This window comes from Bombus terrestris, chromosome 2 (genome assembly GCF_910591885.1).
Source record: "Bombus terrestris chromosome 2, iyBomTerr1.2, whole genome shotgun sequence".
NCBI lineage: Eukaryota > Metazoa > Arthropoda > Insecta > Hymenoptera > Apidae > Bombus > Bombus terrestris.
The window spans coordinates 11,610,447-11,630,376 of record NC_063270.1 but is presented as its reverse complement, the minus strand read 5'-3'; the positions used below and the strand labels follow the sequence as shown (position 1 = coordinate 11,630,376).

Here is a 19,930-nt window from a genome sequence, read left to right as displayed (position 1 = left end):
CACCTGCCCTGGTAATAACAAGCAGCCGTTAACGCGGCGAAGAGGGACACGGAAGCCGATATTTCATTCGCGAAAATTGATGGGATGTTCGCGTTGAAGAGTTCCTCTTCGAATTAAATGAAATTTCAAGTCCAGTTTTATTCCGCTCGTACGGTGCTTGTCTCATCGACCGTTCTCCCCGGATGAAACCGGCTTCCTCGTTTCCTGAATTTTCCATTTTGCATTTTCCACGGAGAAAAACGTGGCGCGCTCTTACAAGGCAGACTCCAACGACGCAAACGTTTCGAAACGATCGTGAACAGCTGACGTTTCGACGTGATCCATACAGAGTACTCCCGGACGAAACGTTGCGATTAATACATCGCAGACGGGTGCAGGATACTGCCGAAACGACGAGGTGGAAGACACAGAGAGAACCGCACGTGACAAACACGCGTGTTCCTACATTCATACGTGGCCGGATTTGGCTACGTGTACCCATTTATGATGCAACCTAGTTGCATCTCTGACCAGAATACGATCAGGCGAGCGTAAAGTGCAGTCGAACGCAAAATCGCCATTTTCCCCGGACAATAACCCGGGCAATTGCACGGCTTTCGTCCGGTCTGTTAAAAAATTTCAGGTAGAAACAATGGCCAGTCACAGGATGTCAAAAAGGTACACGTTTAAAGGGACAACCGTGAAATCACTCTTTCCACTGAAAAGACAAATGACGGTTATTTTTGGTGGTCATTGGTTTCGATAAAAGAATTTTCACAATGTTACGTAAGAAAAGAACCGTCTGAGGCAATCTCAGTTTCCCGAATGGTACGCTTTTAACGGTTCCAGCTTCTATGAGCGCCTTAAAAGGTGCACGAGCACGCGCCCACGCACGTGCGTGTCTTACCAGCTATGAGATCTTTCGTTCGAATCAAACAAATTTTTTCGTCTCGTTTGCTCCTAACGATACACCTTAGGAATACACCAAAGAATGTTGGGTCTCTCTCGAACGTGACGACCGTTTGAAAGATTACTCGAAATTGTTAAGTTCGAGTAGTAAACGGTTACGTAATAGAAAAATAGGGAAGGAATTTTTTAGAGAGGAAAAAATATAAATTAAATTCGGAATATAGCAATAAAACAAACGGGTAACAAACAATAAAGTTACAACTATTAGGACAATTTATGTTGGTTTTTATAGACCTGACAAAATTACCACCATAAGTGTGAATTATACCGTGATTGCAAAACGTGAAAGTCGTAAAATACGAACTGTTTGTTTCCTTCGATTGAAATAAATATACTTTTACTTTTCCACAGACAAGTTTAATAATTTATTATCTTTGGATTCAACCTATTGATCTACTGATAAATAACGTAAGTAGCTATATTAACAGAAATAAACATCTTATTATTTATTATGAAAAACCTTCAGATTTACATTGTTTATCGTCTCGACTCCTCGATCGTATCCCATATATCTACTGAAAAATAACTCTTTGTTTTGTCTAAGCTGAAAACACATGCAACACGTATCAGCAATTAATCATGGGATATTTCTATTATCTCGCGCCTGGTATCAGTCGTGTATTATTGTTTGGCGTCATTAATCCGACGTTAATCCTATCACAATGGACTTAGTGACGTACTCTGTACCTAAAATACTTCCACGCATTACCCTAACAAATTACAAATGTTATCTGGTGTGCTGAATCATTATCTATACAAACGCAGACAAACAATCGGTAAATTATCATTTTGTGGTACATTGTAAGCGTTGAACGAGCAACCGAGTTTCTTGGGGCAATTCGAATGGCGCGTAGAAACAAGAACGAAAGAGCTGCTCGTTAAGTAATTATTTTTAGAAGAACGATAAGCGTACACTGGTTGCTGGCGATCCGGATCACGGTGCGGTACGTTCGTTGATGTCACATCTATCAAGCGAATCAATTACAACGGCGTTCCTTGTTTCCTCGCGAATGAGAGCGTGGCCTTTGCTTTCGTTTAACGGACACCCACGCACGTCCCAGCATTCTCCGGCCCCCGTACCCTTTCAATTATCCCATAGAATTATTTATGAGCTCTCCGAGACGCCCGTTGAAAATATTACATACATATTATCGATCGTGATCTATAGAAACGCCGACTTATAATGGTTTTCCGCAAATTAGTAACTCCGATACGTAATCGTTCGATTGCGGACAATTATGCATTTATGGGAAATTTCTATATGCAAATATATGCAGAATGCATGAACGATAAAACCACGGTAAGAGGTCTCACTATGCCCGGTTTCATTTGGTTGCAGTCGTTCTCGCTGACCGAAATAATTAAATAGATTACACTTAAATCTCATCATTGATGGTCCCCTCAATATTGTCATTGCTCGATGAAATTCTGATAATATATCGTTTATGTCGATAACTGTAATATTCTCTATTCTTGCACCATTTCGTCTCATCGTATCACATTTTTGTTATATTTTTATCATGTTATTATATTATTAACTATTTTTTACATTTTACTATTGGTATATACCGTGACCCTAAATTCACGTATGCTTCGAGTAAAATAAAAAAGAACCTCGTAAAAGTTCGAATTTACGTCCGCAATCGTCATGAAATTTCTCTTTTGAATAATTAAAAGATGCCTAGAAAAGTGAAGAATTGTCTATCATTTCGAAGGTTGTAGAATTTTAACGAGCAAACTGACGTAAAATTTGCTATCTAGAAATGTTTCCCTTCTGTCAATGACGAATAGCCAAATGTTTGCATAAATCCGATGTAACGGGAAACGTGCCACGCTATTGACATTCTCTACTTTCCTAACCATTTCCAAAAGTTGGTCAGACTTTCGACGATCGATTAAACCTTTCTTTATAGACGAACAGTTTTCAGAAATGTCCACAGCTATGCAACTATAAAATTTATCTTTTTATATATCAAATTTTATATATCAATTTTATATATCAATTTATCTTTTTATATACCAAACGTCTGAAGCACCGTTTGGCAAACTTCTTCGTAAATTTTTCTGTAAAACAAGAATATCGTGATTATAATTTTAAAAACGCGCTTGATTATGCTTTTAACGTCATAAAAGAATATTATTACGAATAAAGAATACTTATTAATTTAAGCAGATTATCATCCCTTTCGAAATCCTGACATACTCCAAACATTTAAACAAAAGTATAAATACTACTATACCACTGAACGTGTTAATGCATCCAAATGAGATACTTATTACGCGATAAGCTTCTAATTCTCACAAAATCGTACACGCTTGTTAAAACATATGTACTTCACATTTCGGCGAATAGTTTAGCGGTCCGTTAAAAGGCAACATTCTGTCCGAGTATTTTCGTCTCTTTTCTTTTTCCAGCGAGAGCCGGCGGTTTCTGCGTGCACACTGAATCCCAAGTTCTGCGGTTGCTCCGGCTCGAAAAGGAGTGTTTTAATTGGCGGCATAGGTAGAAGGGAACTGGTTCGCTCGTTCGTGCGGCAAATTTGCATTCAGCGAAAAGGCGAGAGTGGCGGGTAAAGGGTGGAGAAAGAGGCAGGGTGGAATAGAGGGGAGGAGAAGGGGTATGTGGCACGACTACAGCTTTTTAAGGCAATGCTCGGTGAATCGACGAGATTTAAACCGAAACTGTTTCGCGGCTCCGCTCGATATAGAAACTTATTAGCGTAATTAACGGACTACCCGAACATTCGTTCGGCTGGTCACACGCTTCATCTGATATTCAAGAAACGAGTGAGTTAATGACGCGCGAGCCGATAACGCGATCAAATTAATCGACACGCGCCACACGAAGGAATCATAGGTATAATTAAAAATTAATATCGATTCATTTGAACACGACCGAATGATAATCTGCCCCTATTCTCGCCTCTGGTTAATAGGGAATCGTTCGTTTAACTCGTACGATCCGATTGCTACCACGTTCCACACTCAGATAGTCTTACAATTGGTACAATCAAAAGAAAGTTTAATCCATTAAGGATCAAGCGATAGCTTATTGTAGCCATAAAAGTCCAATTACTTTAAATTTTATAAGATTGTATAATCTACGTGGATAAAATAGCGACGAAAATGGATGAAATAAATTTTTGAAATCCTCTTTCACAAGCGCAATGTTAAAAAATTGAATTTTATAACGTAAAATATTTTTGGTTGCAAAAAATTGCAAATTAAATATTGCCTTCTATATTGCGTAAACTTGTAATATTTCGTAAAAGGATGCATATTTATTTATACTTTCCAAATTTTTATTACTCGATTTTTCATTACCCCTGTATCTAGTAATTACGAGAGAAAATTAGATGAGCTTGGATTCACTCATACGAGCCACTCACGATCCAACCCTGCCACTTCGCGGTTCGTACTCCGAGCATTAATTAATTTCTCGGTCAATTCAAAATCGCGGGCAAACTTGATTCCATTGTTAGCCTCTCGCCTATAAACTGCTTGGCCAAATTCGGAATTTTGAAAACTAAAGCATTTATCAGCCAAACCACGGGACAACTTGCATTCAACGATGGATGCGTCGAGAGCGAAACGTAGCTTTCAACTTCAACCGACCAGATGCATTCGCGATCTATCGATCATCGTCAGTCCGCTTTGTCGAGTATCTACACATTAGACTTACCAGTGCGTTTATTACACGCGATAATTTTTTAATATCTACCGCATGACTTCACAAGCCTGCAACTCGAGCTTGTGCACTTAATGACTCGACGCTGTCTAAGACAACCTAAGTGGCCATTGTAATTAATAACCATCGTACGTGCATGCCGATTAATTCAGTCATTAAAAGAATAAAAATCAGATTTTTGTAATTTTTTTGACATTTCTAGAATTGTATCGGAGAAATGTCGAATATAACAAGCAACGAGGGAGTTGTTACTAACATTCGCGAAAGTGCTGGCTATGACAATAATGCATTCGATTTTGCTTACCTTCTCCGATAACACCGGAGCGAGATCACGTACGGCATAATGGAATACGGCAAAGTCCACTGCTCGCTTATAAATATTCTCACATAGCTTTTGCTACGCTGAACTCACGCCAATCGAAGATTACATCACAGCTCGACATTTATCGCGTACAAGCCGTTAAATATATATATATATATATATATGTATGTATGTACATCGAAGCTCGCTGACTTCCTATGACGTTACGCGTTCCAAGTTCGAAGACGTACGTTTGACATTAGATAGCGCGATCAAGTTCAATACGCGAATAATGTATTCGCGAATCCAAGTCAATTCCAACAGACAAGTTCCACTTTGTGACATTCGAATATCAGTAGAAAGCAATGTTTCATTTTCATTCATTCGCTAATTACAAATATGAATTCAGATTATATGAACTGGTCTCGAACTAAGAAATCAGTACCTTGAGTGCTCGCAACACTCGAGTACGTATTTATAAATACTTCGACATTTGAAGATCTCTACATTGATTTTCTGATTTTTATTTCGTTTGGTAGGTAAAGGAGAATATTTTAACATGACCTATAGTCATATACGTACAACTTCATTATTCATATACAGGTATTTAAAATCGTCTTTAAAATTAAAAAAAAAATCATATTATTAGAATATTGTTTGTCCTAATATTTGTGTCGTTGATTTTTATAACTTTGGATTTAACAGATTCTTTCCACTTTTAGATATTGACTGATAGAAAAACGAGTGGATGAATTTGTAATAGAAAATATATTGAAATAAATAAAGGTATAAGTATAAGTATAATGTAACCCAAAAACATAATTGTAACCCAAAACATAATTTATATTCAAGAGCGCAATAATATGGACCTCTTCTTATTTAGAATATCTTTTTTATTTCACTAAATTTTATTTTCTATGTCACAGCGATCTCCACGTCAAGGATATACAAAAATAAAGATGTAGAGTTTTTCTTGAAGTAATTACTTCGACATTTCATATTAAAATATTCCTTTTGAATCACAAAGCGACGTTAAGATCAAAAACTGTGTTTTTCATGCGATCTTTGATAATATCTTTGATCCCGTTGCTAGTTCAATTAATACGTATATCGATCTGAATACAGTTGAACGGACAATTTAATAATTAAAAAAATTCCTCAAGTCAGACGGTGAAAGAAAAATTCCAGCAGTTTCACGGCAACCATGTCCTGGACTATGCAATTCTGGCTGTGTAAACGACCCGACGTAAAAATTGAAACGTGCTTCATTCCCGGCTCTAGACGTGGTACGTTTAATTTTAATGCTTTCATTAAGGAACCCCCCGTGGATGGTTCGCTTCTTTCGCGATAGTGCAGTGTATTCTTCGTGAACTTTGCTTCTTCAAAACTAGTTTTTAACGAATCCTTTGAACCTTCTGTACGAGGATAATATACATTCGCTAAAATATCCTAACTATTTAAGTATTGTAGCAATAGATACGATTGTAGCTTTGATTGAAACGATAACAGCATGCTTATCCGGCGTGTTACGTATTAGGGTTGTTCTTGCAAATTTTCTCGTTCGCAACAGGTATAAATATGCTTCGTACAAAATCGATATCTCTCGTGATTTCGTTTAGCGCCTTTGCAGGATAGGGTCGACGTGTTCATTGACCCTTGAATTTTGATGACGAACCTCGGCTAAAGGGCGCTTTTCGCTTCGTCATTTTCTGCTATGAGAACAATGCTACATTCGTAATCAGATATGAACAGCTCAAAAGTTATATCAACGAACATGATAAATAGGAAAGCATAATAGAAAAAGATGTTTCATTTTCTAAAATTTATCTTGGAATTCGCTACTGTTCATGTTCTTGCAATAAATAAGTTGCTTGCTTCTTGAAAAATTATTGGAAAGAACAATGAAATTGAGGAATTAAGGAAAAAGGGAGTTTAAATAAATTTGGAGTTCGTCATTGTCATTTATTTAATTCTTTTCCCGCGTCATTCTTCCGTGATAAATAAATTTATGAAAATAAACGAATTGTCTTCTGGTAAAATCCACGCTAATATTACTCTTAGAAAATAAAATTGAAGAGTTTTAACCGCTAGAGTGACGAAAGTAAAGCGTATTCTCGAATGCAAAAGAAGAAACGCCAATGTCGCATAGGTATACGAGGCTTACGCACATAGTAAGCGATAACGGTGATAACGAAACACTCGACACTTAGAATGGAAGCGTTTTGTATGTGCTCGCAGGAATCGTTACCATATATACATACGTAACGTCCGATCTGCCCGTTCACAACGCGACGCCTGGGAATGCACCGCTGCCTTAACTTCATTCTCATATTCAAACAGCAACGAAAGTTAGCTATCGTCTTTGCAAACGTCGAATATCAACATTCGTCTATGTCTATGTTTCACGAGAAAGTTATTCCCTTGGTTGCAAGATTCGTATTTAGCTTGTAAATTAGATGGATGTAGAACAGAGAGGCAATTTTAAATGGCGCGTATTCAGAGAAAAAAATTGTACGAGTGAGAAAATGTTGAAATTTATTGCGATCCTCGAGTGTTGTACGTCTCAATGTCGCTTTAATTTCAGCCAAGAAAAAGACTCAATATTTTAATCCTTAAAGGTTATCGCGTATGAAATTTCGATAAACAGTATATAGAAATAATATAGGAAAGTGTGTTTAATATATCTATATCATTGAACTTTCGTATCCATATTTCGATCAATTTAAAAAATGCAATATAAACAAAGTCGTCCTTCAGAGCAGGAGCACTGTATCGGTGAAGCTTTAATGAATTAAATATTGATTAATTAATTTGATGAGATCCAAAATAAAAGCCTCTAGATATGTACACGTATATCGATGTTATCCTTTCTTGCGTTTATTTCGTTTTTATAAAATCCCTCGATCAAAATCAAATTGAAAAGCGAGACGACCGTTTCCAATTTTATATACATATGTATATAGATTAAAATTCTATAATAAATTGGAATTTTATTAAAAACTACTTATCACGCATAACCACGATGATCTGGAAATTCAAAATATAATCGTCTCTAGGTACGTAGCCCTACTCTTATCTCGCTTTTGTAAAAAAGTAGAAAAAGAAAGAAAGAAGAAGAAGAGAACTCCATTTATACAACCATTCAACAAAAACTCTCAATTAATATCCAATCGAAGAACAGGAATCTCTGATTCTCTGTGTATAGCTCGATACCGTTCTTTCCATTGTATCCGTGATACATATTCAGCGCGAGAGACGGTCGTGTGCCTCAGGTATAATTGGAAAACTATCGATGTGCTGTAACCTGAAAACGGCGAGACAGTCTCATGCCAAGCCGCCAATAACGGCGAGAGCTCTTAATCCCAAATTGAAACTGGTACCATGAATACGTGACTTGGAGGGCTTTCTAATTTCTTCCGGTACCAGTTGAGGAAAAAACGTGATGTTTAGTTCGCGGTAGCACGGTGATAAGATTTACGATATAGCGACGAATGAGATTTGCGAGGACGCGCAAAATAGCGATATTTCAGCGAGGGAAGATAAGCTTGTGTTTACTTTGCTCTAAATGTCGGTGCATGTGGCGAGATATTAACATAGTTTTGTATAATCAAAACGGTCGATAACGTACGTTTACGTTACGCACGTAAAAATGCGATAAGGGGACCGGTTGCTTCGGCTCGTTTTCTGAAGAGATTTTTGCTGCTTCCTCTTCGAATAATATTACCCGCATTACTCTCCTTATTTATACGTGTATTAAATATAAACTTGCGACATCGCGCCTATATGCGATCCCGTTAACGCTATAACTGGAAAACCGTACAACCTAACCATGAAAAATAAGTGAAAATGGAGTTCAAATTATTGGAAAATATAATTTCGTTCATGTAGCAACCGAATAGGGTCAGACCAGCGTCTAAAGGGATGTTCTACCGTAGAGCGACGAATAAATTAGTTATTTTTTTTATGTAATTTCTATGGACTTCTATAATATTTTAGGATTTATTTCGCCAAGTTGATCCAAATTTTGAATAATATATAAAATTTTCGATAGTTGCAAGTCGTACTAAAATCAAGCTAGAACGAATATCACTTTTAATTTTGTTAAGCTACTCCGTGAAAATTGATGAGAGAAACCTAGAAAAATCGATAGTCCAACTTCAAAGTACGTTTTTTAATTATCGACTTCTCTCCTTCATTCTACTACACGCTATAGCCAAGCTTATCCTGATTAAGAATCTTTTTGGTTTTCTTATTTCAAAGTAGCAGAATGGTTGGAATCTCGGACGCTATGAAAAGACACCTTTTTCCAGCGAGAATGTCCAAGCCTTTAGATTATCCGCGCCAATTTTTATTATATTTCTTTAAAAATGCTTGCATAATACTTTTATAATAGCAATATATATACGTGTGCAAAATGCCGATAAAAAAATTGTACAGTTCCCTTGTACAAAAATAGCAAAAAACGTAGAAATGCCATTCTACAACAGAGTATCATCTTAAATAATTTTGACGATTTCATACCTATGGGAAACCTAACAGTCAATATTATCTACTCTATGTCCACTTTGAACGGAATCTATTTTGCGTTTTTTCTTCTTACAACTGCCATTCCATGATTATAACCGTCAATAAATAAATAACAAAGAAGTAGCTTCTCTTAAAAACGCGGTATCTTACAATAGTATTTCAGAGTAAAAAAAATAAACGGTAGACAAATTCACAGAACGCACATAATATTCAAAAATATGTAAAACATCCAAAGAAAATAGATAAACAACTAAAAACAGACTTATCTCTAGATTTTATTTCTTTCTTTGCATTCATAAAGATATTCGAAAGCCAAGAGGATGTTTCCACATTCATCCGTAGTCGACTTATTATCAAGGATCCCGAGCTGGTTTATTAACCACGTTGCTCTCAAATAGCAAAGCTGCTCCGGATTACGTCAAACATAAAATACATTACCGTTATTATTATACGGCCATTAAAACAACCAGAAATCGCGCACGGGTCTGCAGTCGAGTTCGCGATGAAAATCTGGAGGAAAATCGCGAGGCAACGAACCACGGCGGCGCTAGTCAAAGCGGAAATATTCATACAGTCGATTCTATCCAATCCTGGCCGACTTGAATACGAAAGAAGGTAAAAGAGCGGCTGGCGTTAAATCTCTCGACGGCGGACATCGGCTGGTACTTTCAGTAACGAGAAAACTACTTCAACCTTGACTAAACCGTTCCACGCGCGATTCACTTAGCGAACGCGTCGCGGAAACCGCAACTATCCGCGTGGAATTCAAACTACCTTGGACGTTTCGCTGGATAGATACTGTAGTTGCCTAAGAATCCACAACGAGTTGTTTTTTTTTTTTTTAGTTGGTTCTGGGGTCTTTTTTATTTGACGAACGCGAGAAAGTTAGGCCACTTGTGAACCACCGCGCCGCTCCGAAAGAAACTTCAAGGAAGTACCTTTTAAGTTAATTTACCGTAACAAAACGACTTTTCGAGTGTTTTTGAAATTCACATCGCGCGGTTGTTTTACCAGGACCGTGAAACTTTGTACAGTTCCTGTCAGGTTTTTCAGCTTTTGACCGAGAGATTTATGGTACTGTCGGCTAAAACGATCGAAAGACAACCGCAGTACAAAGGTGCGATAGGAACCATTTTTTCAAATGTCCTACGAATTCATGATTCAATTAATGTCCGTAGTAATAAACATTTGAAAACATTATTGTGTCTTTGAACTTTTACTTTTTCTTCTCTTCCAATAAATATAATTTAAATATTGTAGCTGCCTTTGGAATTAGTTGATATGAATAATTATCTTGCGATCAAAAGGGCATAAACGAGAAAATTCTACAAGTTAGATTCTAATTAATAGTTTGTAATATTACAGATTACATTATAATTCTATAGGTCCGCGTGCTATTCGTAAAATACTATGGTAATTATCGACTTTAACTTGAAAGTTGGAACAGTTGAGAATTACGGACGAACTTTTGGAAAACACGTTTCAAGCTGGTTTGCCATAATAACACGATTTTTCCAGCGGTTTTGAAATTTACGTCGCGCGTTTCTTTTCCTTGGACCGCAGCACTTTGGACGGATTTCGTGCCAGATTCGTACCTTTTGACCGTATAAGATTTATAGTACCATCGGTTTATCTACATTCCTACGAACAGTTAGTGGATTGCTATCTACTACATATAAATAATTCTGTTGCAATCAAGCGAACAAAAGTCGACCAATTCTATAAGTTTGATAGCTTTATACGTATAACACTGTGATAACGAATTTGAAGATATTAATATTTTAATATTTGTAATATTTAATATTTTTTAACTGCTCTGATTTTGCATTAAAAATTCCTTTGTCGAGCTCTGGAAACCGATAGAAAAAACCAATTATGCTAATAAATAAATCAAAGTCGAATCCTGTAACGAAATCCACAATAACGGTCAAGTATAATAAATATAATATCAAATGTTACAAAGTAAAGCACGAAATAACTATTAAAACAAAACAAAAAATAAAATGCAGAAACTCACGGAATAAATATAAAAATCAAAGTGACACAGGAAACGAACCTCTAATTGTTTCGAATAGCCTATCTTTTTTTTCTTTTTACCCTAATTTTCATTAGAACGTCGCGTGCAAGTATATATTACGTTTCAAAACAGTTCGTGACTATGTCATATAGCGTAATTAGACAAACTACGAGACACATTCGAACGCCTCCACTCGGTCGATAAAAAACCTGATACGTATTAACCTCAAAATGAACCGGCACGGTGGCCAATATAACACGATCATCTCGGGGGACGCGACGAGAAAAGCCTATGGTGTCGCACGACGGATTTCTTGTCGTCGGCTGACCGTTCTCTCGGATCCTGTATCGCTCTCTTTTTCAGCGAACCGACCATCCTTCTCTCTCCCGTTGTCCTATCCTACGCCTCCTTCATAGGCTTTACACGATGGGAACCGGTATGACCGGAACGAACAGGCAGAATTCTTTCTATGACTGTCAAAACAAGTCTGTCCGCTGATTTAACGAACTCGCATCATCCGCTCTAATCGATCATACGCGGCTTTTACGTACCTGCATTTCGTCGAACGTTCGAACGCTGTGTCAGTTTCGACCGAAGATCTACCGAAAATTTACGAACATGTACGAATCAACTATTCGAGAAATTACTAGACATTCATATTTCTATTCGTATCCTAGATGTAATCTAGAATATTTCGTGACACGGTCACGTTTTTCTGAAATGGTTCGTAATTTTTGGACTGCAGATGTTTACGTATTTATAGAAAATTTAAACATGCAAAAGTGCAGCGAACGTGTCTAGCATAATGTAAAGTTATATTTAAAATATAGACTTATATTTAAGATAGAATAATTGTCATGGTATTTAGTAACTAAATCAAATCTCTGCTGAAGTTTCATTTCTCGAATTATATAAAAATACGAATTTGCATAAATATCTAGTAATTTTAGTAAGAATAGTTGTAGCTACTTCTCCATAACCTAATCGGATGAAAGTTTCTACGTTTGACATATATACGCAACCACGACCGCGACCGCGACCACGGTCACCCTCATAAAGCACCAAAAATACCAGAAGTTCGTGGAACACTACGCACAAATCCAAACAATATTCGCAATTACGCGAGATTATTACATCCCAAAGATATAACCAAAGACAGTTACATCGAATTAATACTTTCTAGAACATAGAAGTGATGTTAGAAAGAATTGAATAAACGCGCCATTCAGATATAAACACGAGTCAAAACATGTCGCCATTTTTTACACTTTTTGCGTAGTAAATCCCGCGTCCTTCGCTAGTAATCCGAAACAGCGTTACGTATAAACGATCTGTTTCGAATGGAATAATAAACGTGGACTTACCGAGTGCGTCCTCGAGACGACCGCGTGCCAGCAAAAAATAAACACGAAGCGAAGATGCACTGCAAGTTTGTACAGCTTCCCGCGTGCTATGATCAAACGAAGTTGCGTAACGCGACAACTTGTTCGCACAATGCGTTGAAAAAACACTTGATTTATCGCGTAGACACGTCAGGTAACACTGATACGTTGGCACAAAATGTCGCGCGGTACGAGGAGAGACAATCCATTTGTTTTGATGAGAAAATGCGAAACGAAGTGAACTCGCACGAAGGTTAGAAAAGAGAAGCGCAACAATCACCTTCCACTACGACGGCTGGAGCGCGACTGACTGGCCGTGCCGGCTAGCTTACCGCTACGCTACGCACACGGCCTCGAGTTTCGAATTACGCGCGGCTTAACGACTCTACATTCTGCATCTGTCAGTCTTACTGCTCCGAGATGAATACATGGTTATTACGTGGTCATTTTGAAGCTGACGTTTTACGCATGAAATACTGTAGCTCACAGAAGTATTCAAACACTTAATTTTTATATACATTATAATCTTGTCCTAGCTCTCTCTCTGGGTATTAAAACGTATTCTGACTTTGTACAATATACGATAGACCACGGGCTTTTACGCATTTATGATGAATTTGAGGATGCAAAAGCGAACAGTATGTATATGATATGCAAAAATATATAAATAAATTCAGAATTTAGTATTCATTGTATTATTTAGTGAAACAATTATCTACCTAGATTTCATTTTTTATCTGAATTTAAAAATTGCTTGAAACAACGATCGGCAAACGCAATGAACAAACGAGAAATATTTGATAACTTTTTAGCGATCATCAACATACATGTATAATTTATACTAAAAACCTTATTAAATATTGTGGTCAATATAACAAATAATTGACTGTTGAAATATTGTAATGACCTCTGCGAAATGTATGCTTCCGATAAGTATCGTATAAGTAATATCTTATAAGTATTTTATCAACGTATCTAACCGCGGTTCTTGTCGTGTTTCATTATAAGGCTAATGAAATTTTTAAATATTTTACATAACACATACAGTGTATACATGAAGGTTTTCTATGATAAATGTTCAAACACTTTTTTCGAATGAAAAATTACCAGTTTTATTTTCCTTTCCCTCGAGCGAGATGAGATTTTTCCCGTTAAGCGACCAGAGGCATATTTGCAGTAAAAGGACCGTCTACTTAGTTACGCTTAGAATTATCGTGATTTTATCCATGATTAATCGTGTTGTTTGCAAATATAAACTAGAAATAATTATGATTTGCTTGTCAAGTATATTAAACGTTTCAGTTGCTGTGCTGCCATTAAATTGCGATACGGTTGGCGATAGTAATTTACGTTGATAGCCTGAAGAACGATTGCGCTGACAACAGAGATGGCAGAAACGGTGAAAACCGTTCAAAGTAAGACTAACCCACGTAAATTCCATTACGTAGAAAGGTCTATTGTTTCCGTGTTAACTGCGCACGCGTAGAGAAACAAAGCGACAAAGGAATTAACAGAACACATGGAATTACACCGAGGCAACATAAACAAATGATGCCTATCAACCATGTGGCGCGGTAGTAAACTAACTCCTAAATAAGGTACGCGAACGTGAAAATCAGAGCTTGCAGTCTTTGAGTATTAATTAAAGATGACGTGGTTGGAATCGTACGGCTTAATCAAATTACTGGAAGTAATGAAAACTCAAATTAATCGGAGAAGGGTATTTATAGAGTGATAAGATTCCAGATGCTGGTCGCAGAAAAAAAAAACTTTTTATTACGAAATCCAATCATTTCGTGCAAGGAAGCGTTGATAACGTCTGCATCGATATACGATAGAACGCGTCGTAAATTATTTACATAAAAATTGTTGTGGTAGCGTATAACTACGTGTTTATTTCGTGTTATGTCTCGTTCGATTTCAGTCGATAGAAAAATCCGTATGACGGCTGACGAACGCTTATGATCATACGAATACAACAGAGCCTTCTTTAGAACAACAACACGGCTTATAATTTCCTCCTATGATTAGGTAAAACAAGCGGAAAAATTGCCCAGGCACCCCGTCATGATTCTCGATTTACTTTGAACAACAAGGTGTCGCAAAATCCACGAAGGAACGAAGGAAAACGCGTCAACGACAAACGTCTCTTTTTCTATCTCCCCGCTCCCCCCATTTATATGTATATATCTTCTTTCGCTTCGTTTCGCTCGCATTTCTCGAGATACGCAATAACGTATGCCATGACGTTGAAGCCGACGCGTGTGCGGGACGAAAACAATGGTTACGATAACGATGATGATGACGGTGATGACAACGATGACAAGCAACGCATGAACCATAACGACGAGTATGATACGACTCGACGTATCTGTATATCCGTATTCTATGCTTATCCGTGTACGTTTTATGCAAATTCTGACGATGTGACGAGTGGAAATCATATAGCGAGGTGACCCTTCGTCCGTTTCAACTTCGACGAAGTTACGATGCCGGTGCTGTAAATAAAATAAAAATAAGATTATTTTTATAGGAAAGGGAAATTACATTCACCTGCGTTAGCTCCTCCCACGAATTCGGGAGCGTTCGATTTAAAACAAATTATATTAATCTATTTTTTTAGTCTTTTTAGCTAATCGTTATTTTTTGTAAGAGGAGCTTGCTCGTCTCTTCTCATTTTCATTGAAGTTTCGACGATTCGTAGCAAAAGTTCTATTCGTTATTATTATTTTATTATAATCTACTGATGCTAATGAATCGATTACTGTTACTATTGTTTTATCACTTTCCATTGAACAAAAGTTACAGAAACTTCGGGAGCAGAAGTATAATTAAACGGTAGAAGTTAATGCTCTCCTCGAAGTGCGGTCGTTGTGAAACGTACAGTAAAGATGCGAAAGCTTGGTCGTTAGAAAGTTAACGAGTGTCGGTTCTAGTTCTCGTCGATGAATGTCACCGTGAACAACGGTGGTACACCTGGTACGCGATCGATGATACTATTAGTTGACTATCTCTGTAAACGTTACTTGTGACTGATGATTAGATTTTTAGTCCTCTACTAGAACCACAAATTTTTACAGCTTAACATACCGTACGTGATGAACTTCGAACCAGTTATCGGGCGATTGGGAGTGACGTTCATTGTAACTTTCAAAAGTAAAACTACCTTAGCTAGAAAATTAAGTTGAAAAGAAAACAACGTTAAGAAAATTAACGATAACGGGAGAAGAGAAAAAAAAGAGAAAGAAGAAGAAGAAGAATAATGAACGGTCGAAATGAGCACGTTGCCTTTCCATTTCTTTTGAGAACGACGTGGAATACGTTTCGTGAGTGAAAAGAGCAAAGATTAATTAAAAAATGGAAAGCGGAAGTAGCCCAGTTTCTCTATGATAAATGGCGAGAACAGATGATTAATCCTGCAATGAACAATACGTAATCGTATCAGCTAGAGTAATAAAAGAAGTAGATTACCTTCAGCGGGCGCGGGTGCCGGCGCAGCCTCTGCTGGGGGTGCAGCTGGAGCTGGCGCTCCCTCCGCAGGTGCAGCACCTTCGGCTGGTGGGGCTGCTGGTGCTGGTGCTGCTGGGGTTCCTTCCGCTGGCGCAGGTGCACCTTCAAAAATTCACGTCAGTTTCTTACCAAGTTTTTGTCACAGACACTTAGGGTTAATGAAATTAGCCCTTTGACAAGATGTAAATTCAGGTTGCCAGATTTATAAAATAATTAAGTACATATCTTTGTATCCTTAGGATTCCCTAGATTTCTAGTATTGGATAGAAAAAGGTACATAATTACAACTTTTTCAAAACATTGATAATTGCGTTATGTACGGTAACTTTTAAGATATGAAACGTATGGCACAGTAAAACATCGACTGTTAGATAACTTATTAATCACACCATCGATCATGAGCATCGATTAACAAAAAAGATTTGAGGTTGATTCTTTGTAAAAAAAATTGAGAAACAACAACGTTTATAAAATGATTCAAATAACAAAGAGTATAAGGAAAAGGGATGGAGATGTACACAAAACAAAGACCATATGCAAAAATAAGACAATCAAAATATACAAATCGGCGCAAGTGCATTCTAACAATAAAACCGTCAGAATACCTAAGGGAAGAAGAAAAAGGACAAAAGTTAATAGCACGAGCGAGATGCGGAAATTTTGAAAATTGCAACAGGTATTAGGAAGAGGAGAAAGGAACAAGTTGTGATCTATGAGGGAATAGATTTCTCAAACTCGAATATTTAACAATGAACTGCAGTGGAAACTGAAAAAGATGTCAAGTTGGAAGACGTAATGAGCGGAAGACAAGATAGGAGGATTGTGGAACGTCCCGAGAAGTTGCAAAAGAAAAGAAAAGAAAAAGACAAGGTACAAGCAGACCAGAAAGAGTTTTAATAAGTGGGAAAGATGCAATAGGTAGGACAATTATTAGTCAGAATAAGTCGGAGTGTGAATGGAAGAGAGAGAGAGAGAGAGAGAATGGACAAATAGATTTATAAGTATAGGTATTCGTGAACCAAGTCTAATTCCAGGTTGTGGTACATATATGAAATGGCTCAAAATAATATACTTTCATATGAAAACAAAGTTATTCGATTTATCATCAGAATAAATCGATATAACGTGTGGCATGATTAGTTCAAATTATGAAGCTCCTACTGTACTGATTGTGGAGCTCGAGTCTCTTTGCAGCTAGTTTAAATGGTTAATTACCATCGTATCGACTGAAAATACGACTTTGCGATGACAAGCGAGGGTTAGATGGAAAGAAAGCTAATGTCACAGAATCGTTTGCAAATGAGTCGTCATAAATACTATGACAAGATCACCTTCTGCCGGTGGTGCCGCAGGCGCGCCTTCCGCGGGTGGCGCACCTTCCGCTGGTGGCGCACCTTCCGCTGGCGGTGCTCCTTCCGCTGGTGGTGCTCCTTCCGCTGGTGGTGCAGGAGCTGCACCCTCAGCAGGAGGTGCACCCTCGGCAGGAGGTGCACCCTCGGCAGGAGGTGCACCTTCAGCAGGAGGTGCGGCCGGCGCGCCTTCCGCTGGTGGCGGCGCTGTTCCATCCGCAGGAGCAGCTGGTGGTGCTTCACCTTCCGCTGGTGGTGCCGCGCCTTCTGCAGGTGCAGCCGCCGGTGCACCTTCTGAACAAGTACATGCACCTCACGTTACTAACACTACTCTATTCTAAGATGGAATGGACAGACTGTGACAAAGTGCGACTTGTCCTCTGGAATTTCTTTTGCCGTTGATGGAGCACCTTGCCCGCATCGTTATCATGAAAGACGAAAACACATGGAGATTATTGAAGATAATAAATGATACTGATAAAAGACTTTTAGACTTTCAGATCCTTCAGAGATGTTGCGGAAGACCGCAAGGGAGAAGTTCGATAAATCACATTTTTCTGTTTTTACAGGAGAACAATTGAAAAAGTCAGTACATTATCGATTGATCTCGTTTTGACAGCAAAACTAAGCGTTACGTGTCTTCAATAAAGTAAAAATCTAATTAAAATAATTCAAGCGGTATGGTACAAATGAAAAATATGAAAAATAGATTCTCTTAACAGGAGTCGATTGTTTTTTTTACAAAACTTCGTAGATTTATCATATCGTATTTAAATCGCTTTATCTATAATTAATCTTTAATCGCTATATCTTTAATTTTACTATCTAAAGAACCCTGTTAATGTAAAGAATTATTTCCTTTTTAGTCATGTTCCATCTGCTAAAATAATCCTTTTTAGTTGTAAAGCGACATCAAACTCAACGAATCATGAAAAATAGATTTGCCATACTTTTCCCATTTAGTCCAAAAATTATTATACTGGTATGTTATACTACCAGATACAATAGATGATGTGATACGCAGTTCACTGACCTGCTGGAGGTGCTGGCGCTCCTTCTGCAGGTGGAGCACCTTCCGCTGGCGGAGCTCCCTCAGCAGGAGGTGCTGGTGATGGCGCTGGCGGTTCTGGCGATGGCGTTGGAGCTGCTTCTGGCGGTGGAGGTGCAGGTGTCGGTGATGGTGTTGGCTCCGGCTGTGGTGATGGTGTTGGTGCAGGTTCCGGTGTCGGTTCTGGAGGTGGAGCTTCCCCCTACGCAAGAACACCCTATAGAACTATTTGACTACTAAACTTTGTACCACATACGTATACTAATAGCATGCAAAATAATTACTGTATTTAGTATGCGAACCACCTCTTCAATGGAACATTGCTTACGTTTTGCAGTTGTTTATAACTTCGTTTCAAATGCATGTGATTCAAACGTTAAATAATACTATAGAAAAATCATAAAAACCGTAACAACATTTAACTTGCACAAGTAGTAGAAGGTAGTGCAATTTAATTCAGCAAGATCTGTAGCACGCGGTCAGGATAAAATTACATTTCCATCCTCGTAGCACGTCGACGACACACACGCATTAAATTACGCGATTTACGGTCACCGTGCACATTTCGCAAATGTAGTCGCATTAAAGCGTCGTTTATAGATACATCATTTGTCCAGGCGTACGATAATAATGCTTTATGTAACGCTCAAGAGCTTGCGACGTGGAGCCATCCTCTCCCGTGGCTATTCGATAGCGTAAATCAATGATCATTTGCGATAACGAATATTGTCAAGATAATTAAACAATGGCGCCGTAACGATAAACGTTGCTAGGTAATTTCAATGCGCGTCCGTCGAATGAGTTTCGTGTGCACATCGTAACTGCGTCCCTTGCATATATAATTCTGGTCGCGTGTTCGTCTGAAAACCTGAATGTAGAATTTAAGCGAGAAATTGGCTGACGAACTATGGTAACGATCGAGGTACTGTAAACAGCGTTATTTTTCGAAACGCGACGAATCGCAAAGTAATAACGAACATGCTGTTCGCGAATGCTATGTTTAAACGTAAACAATGTACAAATATAGCGAACATTATATCGAAGCTTTACAAATACAATAGCGAATCGTATTTAAGCGTGAATCTACGTGTTGAACCTACCGTGCATTGAAAATTAAATTCTGTTAATTTTCTTTTTCATTCTCTTTTTCTTTTTATGAA

General features: G+C 37.9%; 2 protein-coding genes across 3 annotated transcripts in view; both read right to left on the bottom strand.

Annotated features, from left to right (window-relative positions):
* LOC100645516 (CD151 antigen) overlaps positions 1–13,192 on the bottom strand; it is an 89,489-nt gene extending 76,297 nt beyond the window's left edge. For both annotated transcript variants that reach the window (XM_012318551.3, XM_003393863.4), the window contains exon 1: positions 12,846–13,192. The gene's annotated coding sequence lies outside the window, so the exon portion shown is untranslated. The remainder of the gene's footprint in view (positions 1–12,845) is intronic.
* Positions 13,193–15,921: 2,729 nt separating this feature from the next.
* LOC100642599 (skin secretory protein xP2) lies at positions 15,922–19,134 on the bottom strand. Its single transcript, XM_048411137.1, has 5 exons — positions 19,099–19,134; positions 18,756–18,972; positions 17,705–18,016; positions 16,335–16,475; positions 15,922–16,034 (listed from the first exon to the last, which is right to left on the bottom strand). Exons 1-5 carry the CDS (start codon positions 19,132–19,134, stop codon positions 15,922–15,924), a joined length of 819 nt encoding a protein of 272 aa, XP_048267094.1.
* Positions 19,135–19,930: the final 796 nt, after the last annotated feature.

What these genes read in the sequence shown, in the direction of transcription:
- LOC100642599 (XM_048411137.1), bottom strand. Translation starts at nt 19,134, where the DNA reads ATGCATTTGAAACGAAGTTATAAACAACTGCAAAAC. An exon ending in AGCGCCAGCACCTCCAGCAG is followed by an intron (nt 18,017 to 18,755) that starts GTCAGTGAACTG and finishes GTACTTGTTCAG; the next exon opens with AAGGTGCACCGGCGGCTGCA. An exon ending in TGCGGCACCACCGGCAGAAG is followed by an intron (nt 16,476 to 17,704) that starts GTGATCTTGTCA and finishes GAATTTTTGAAG; the next exon opens with GTGCACCTGCGCCAGCGGAA.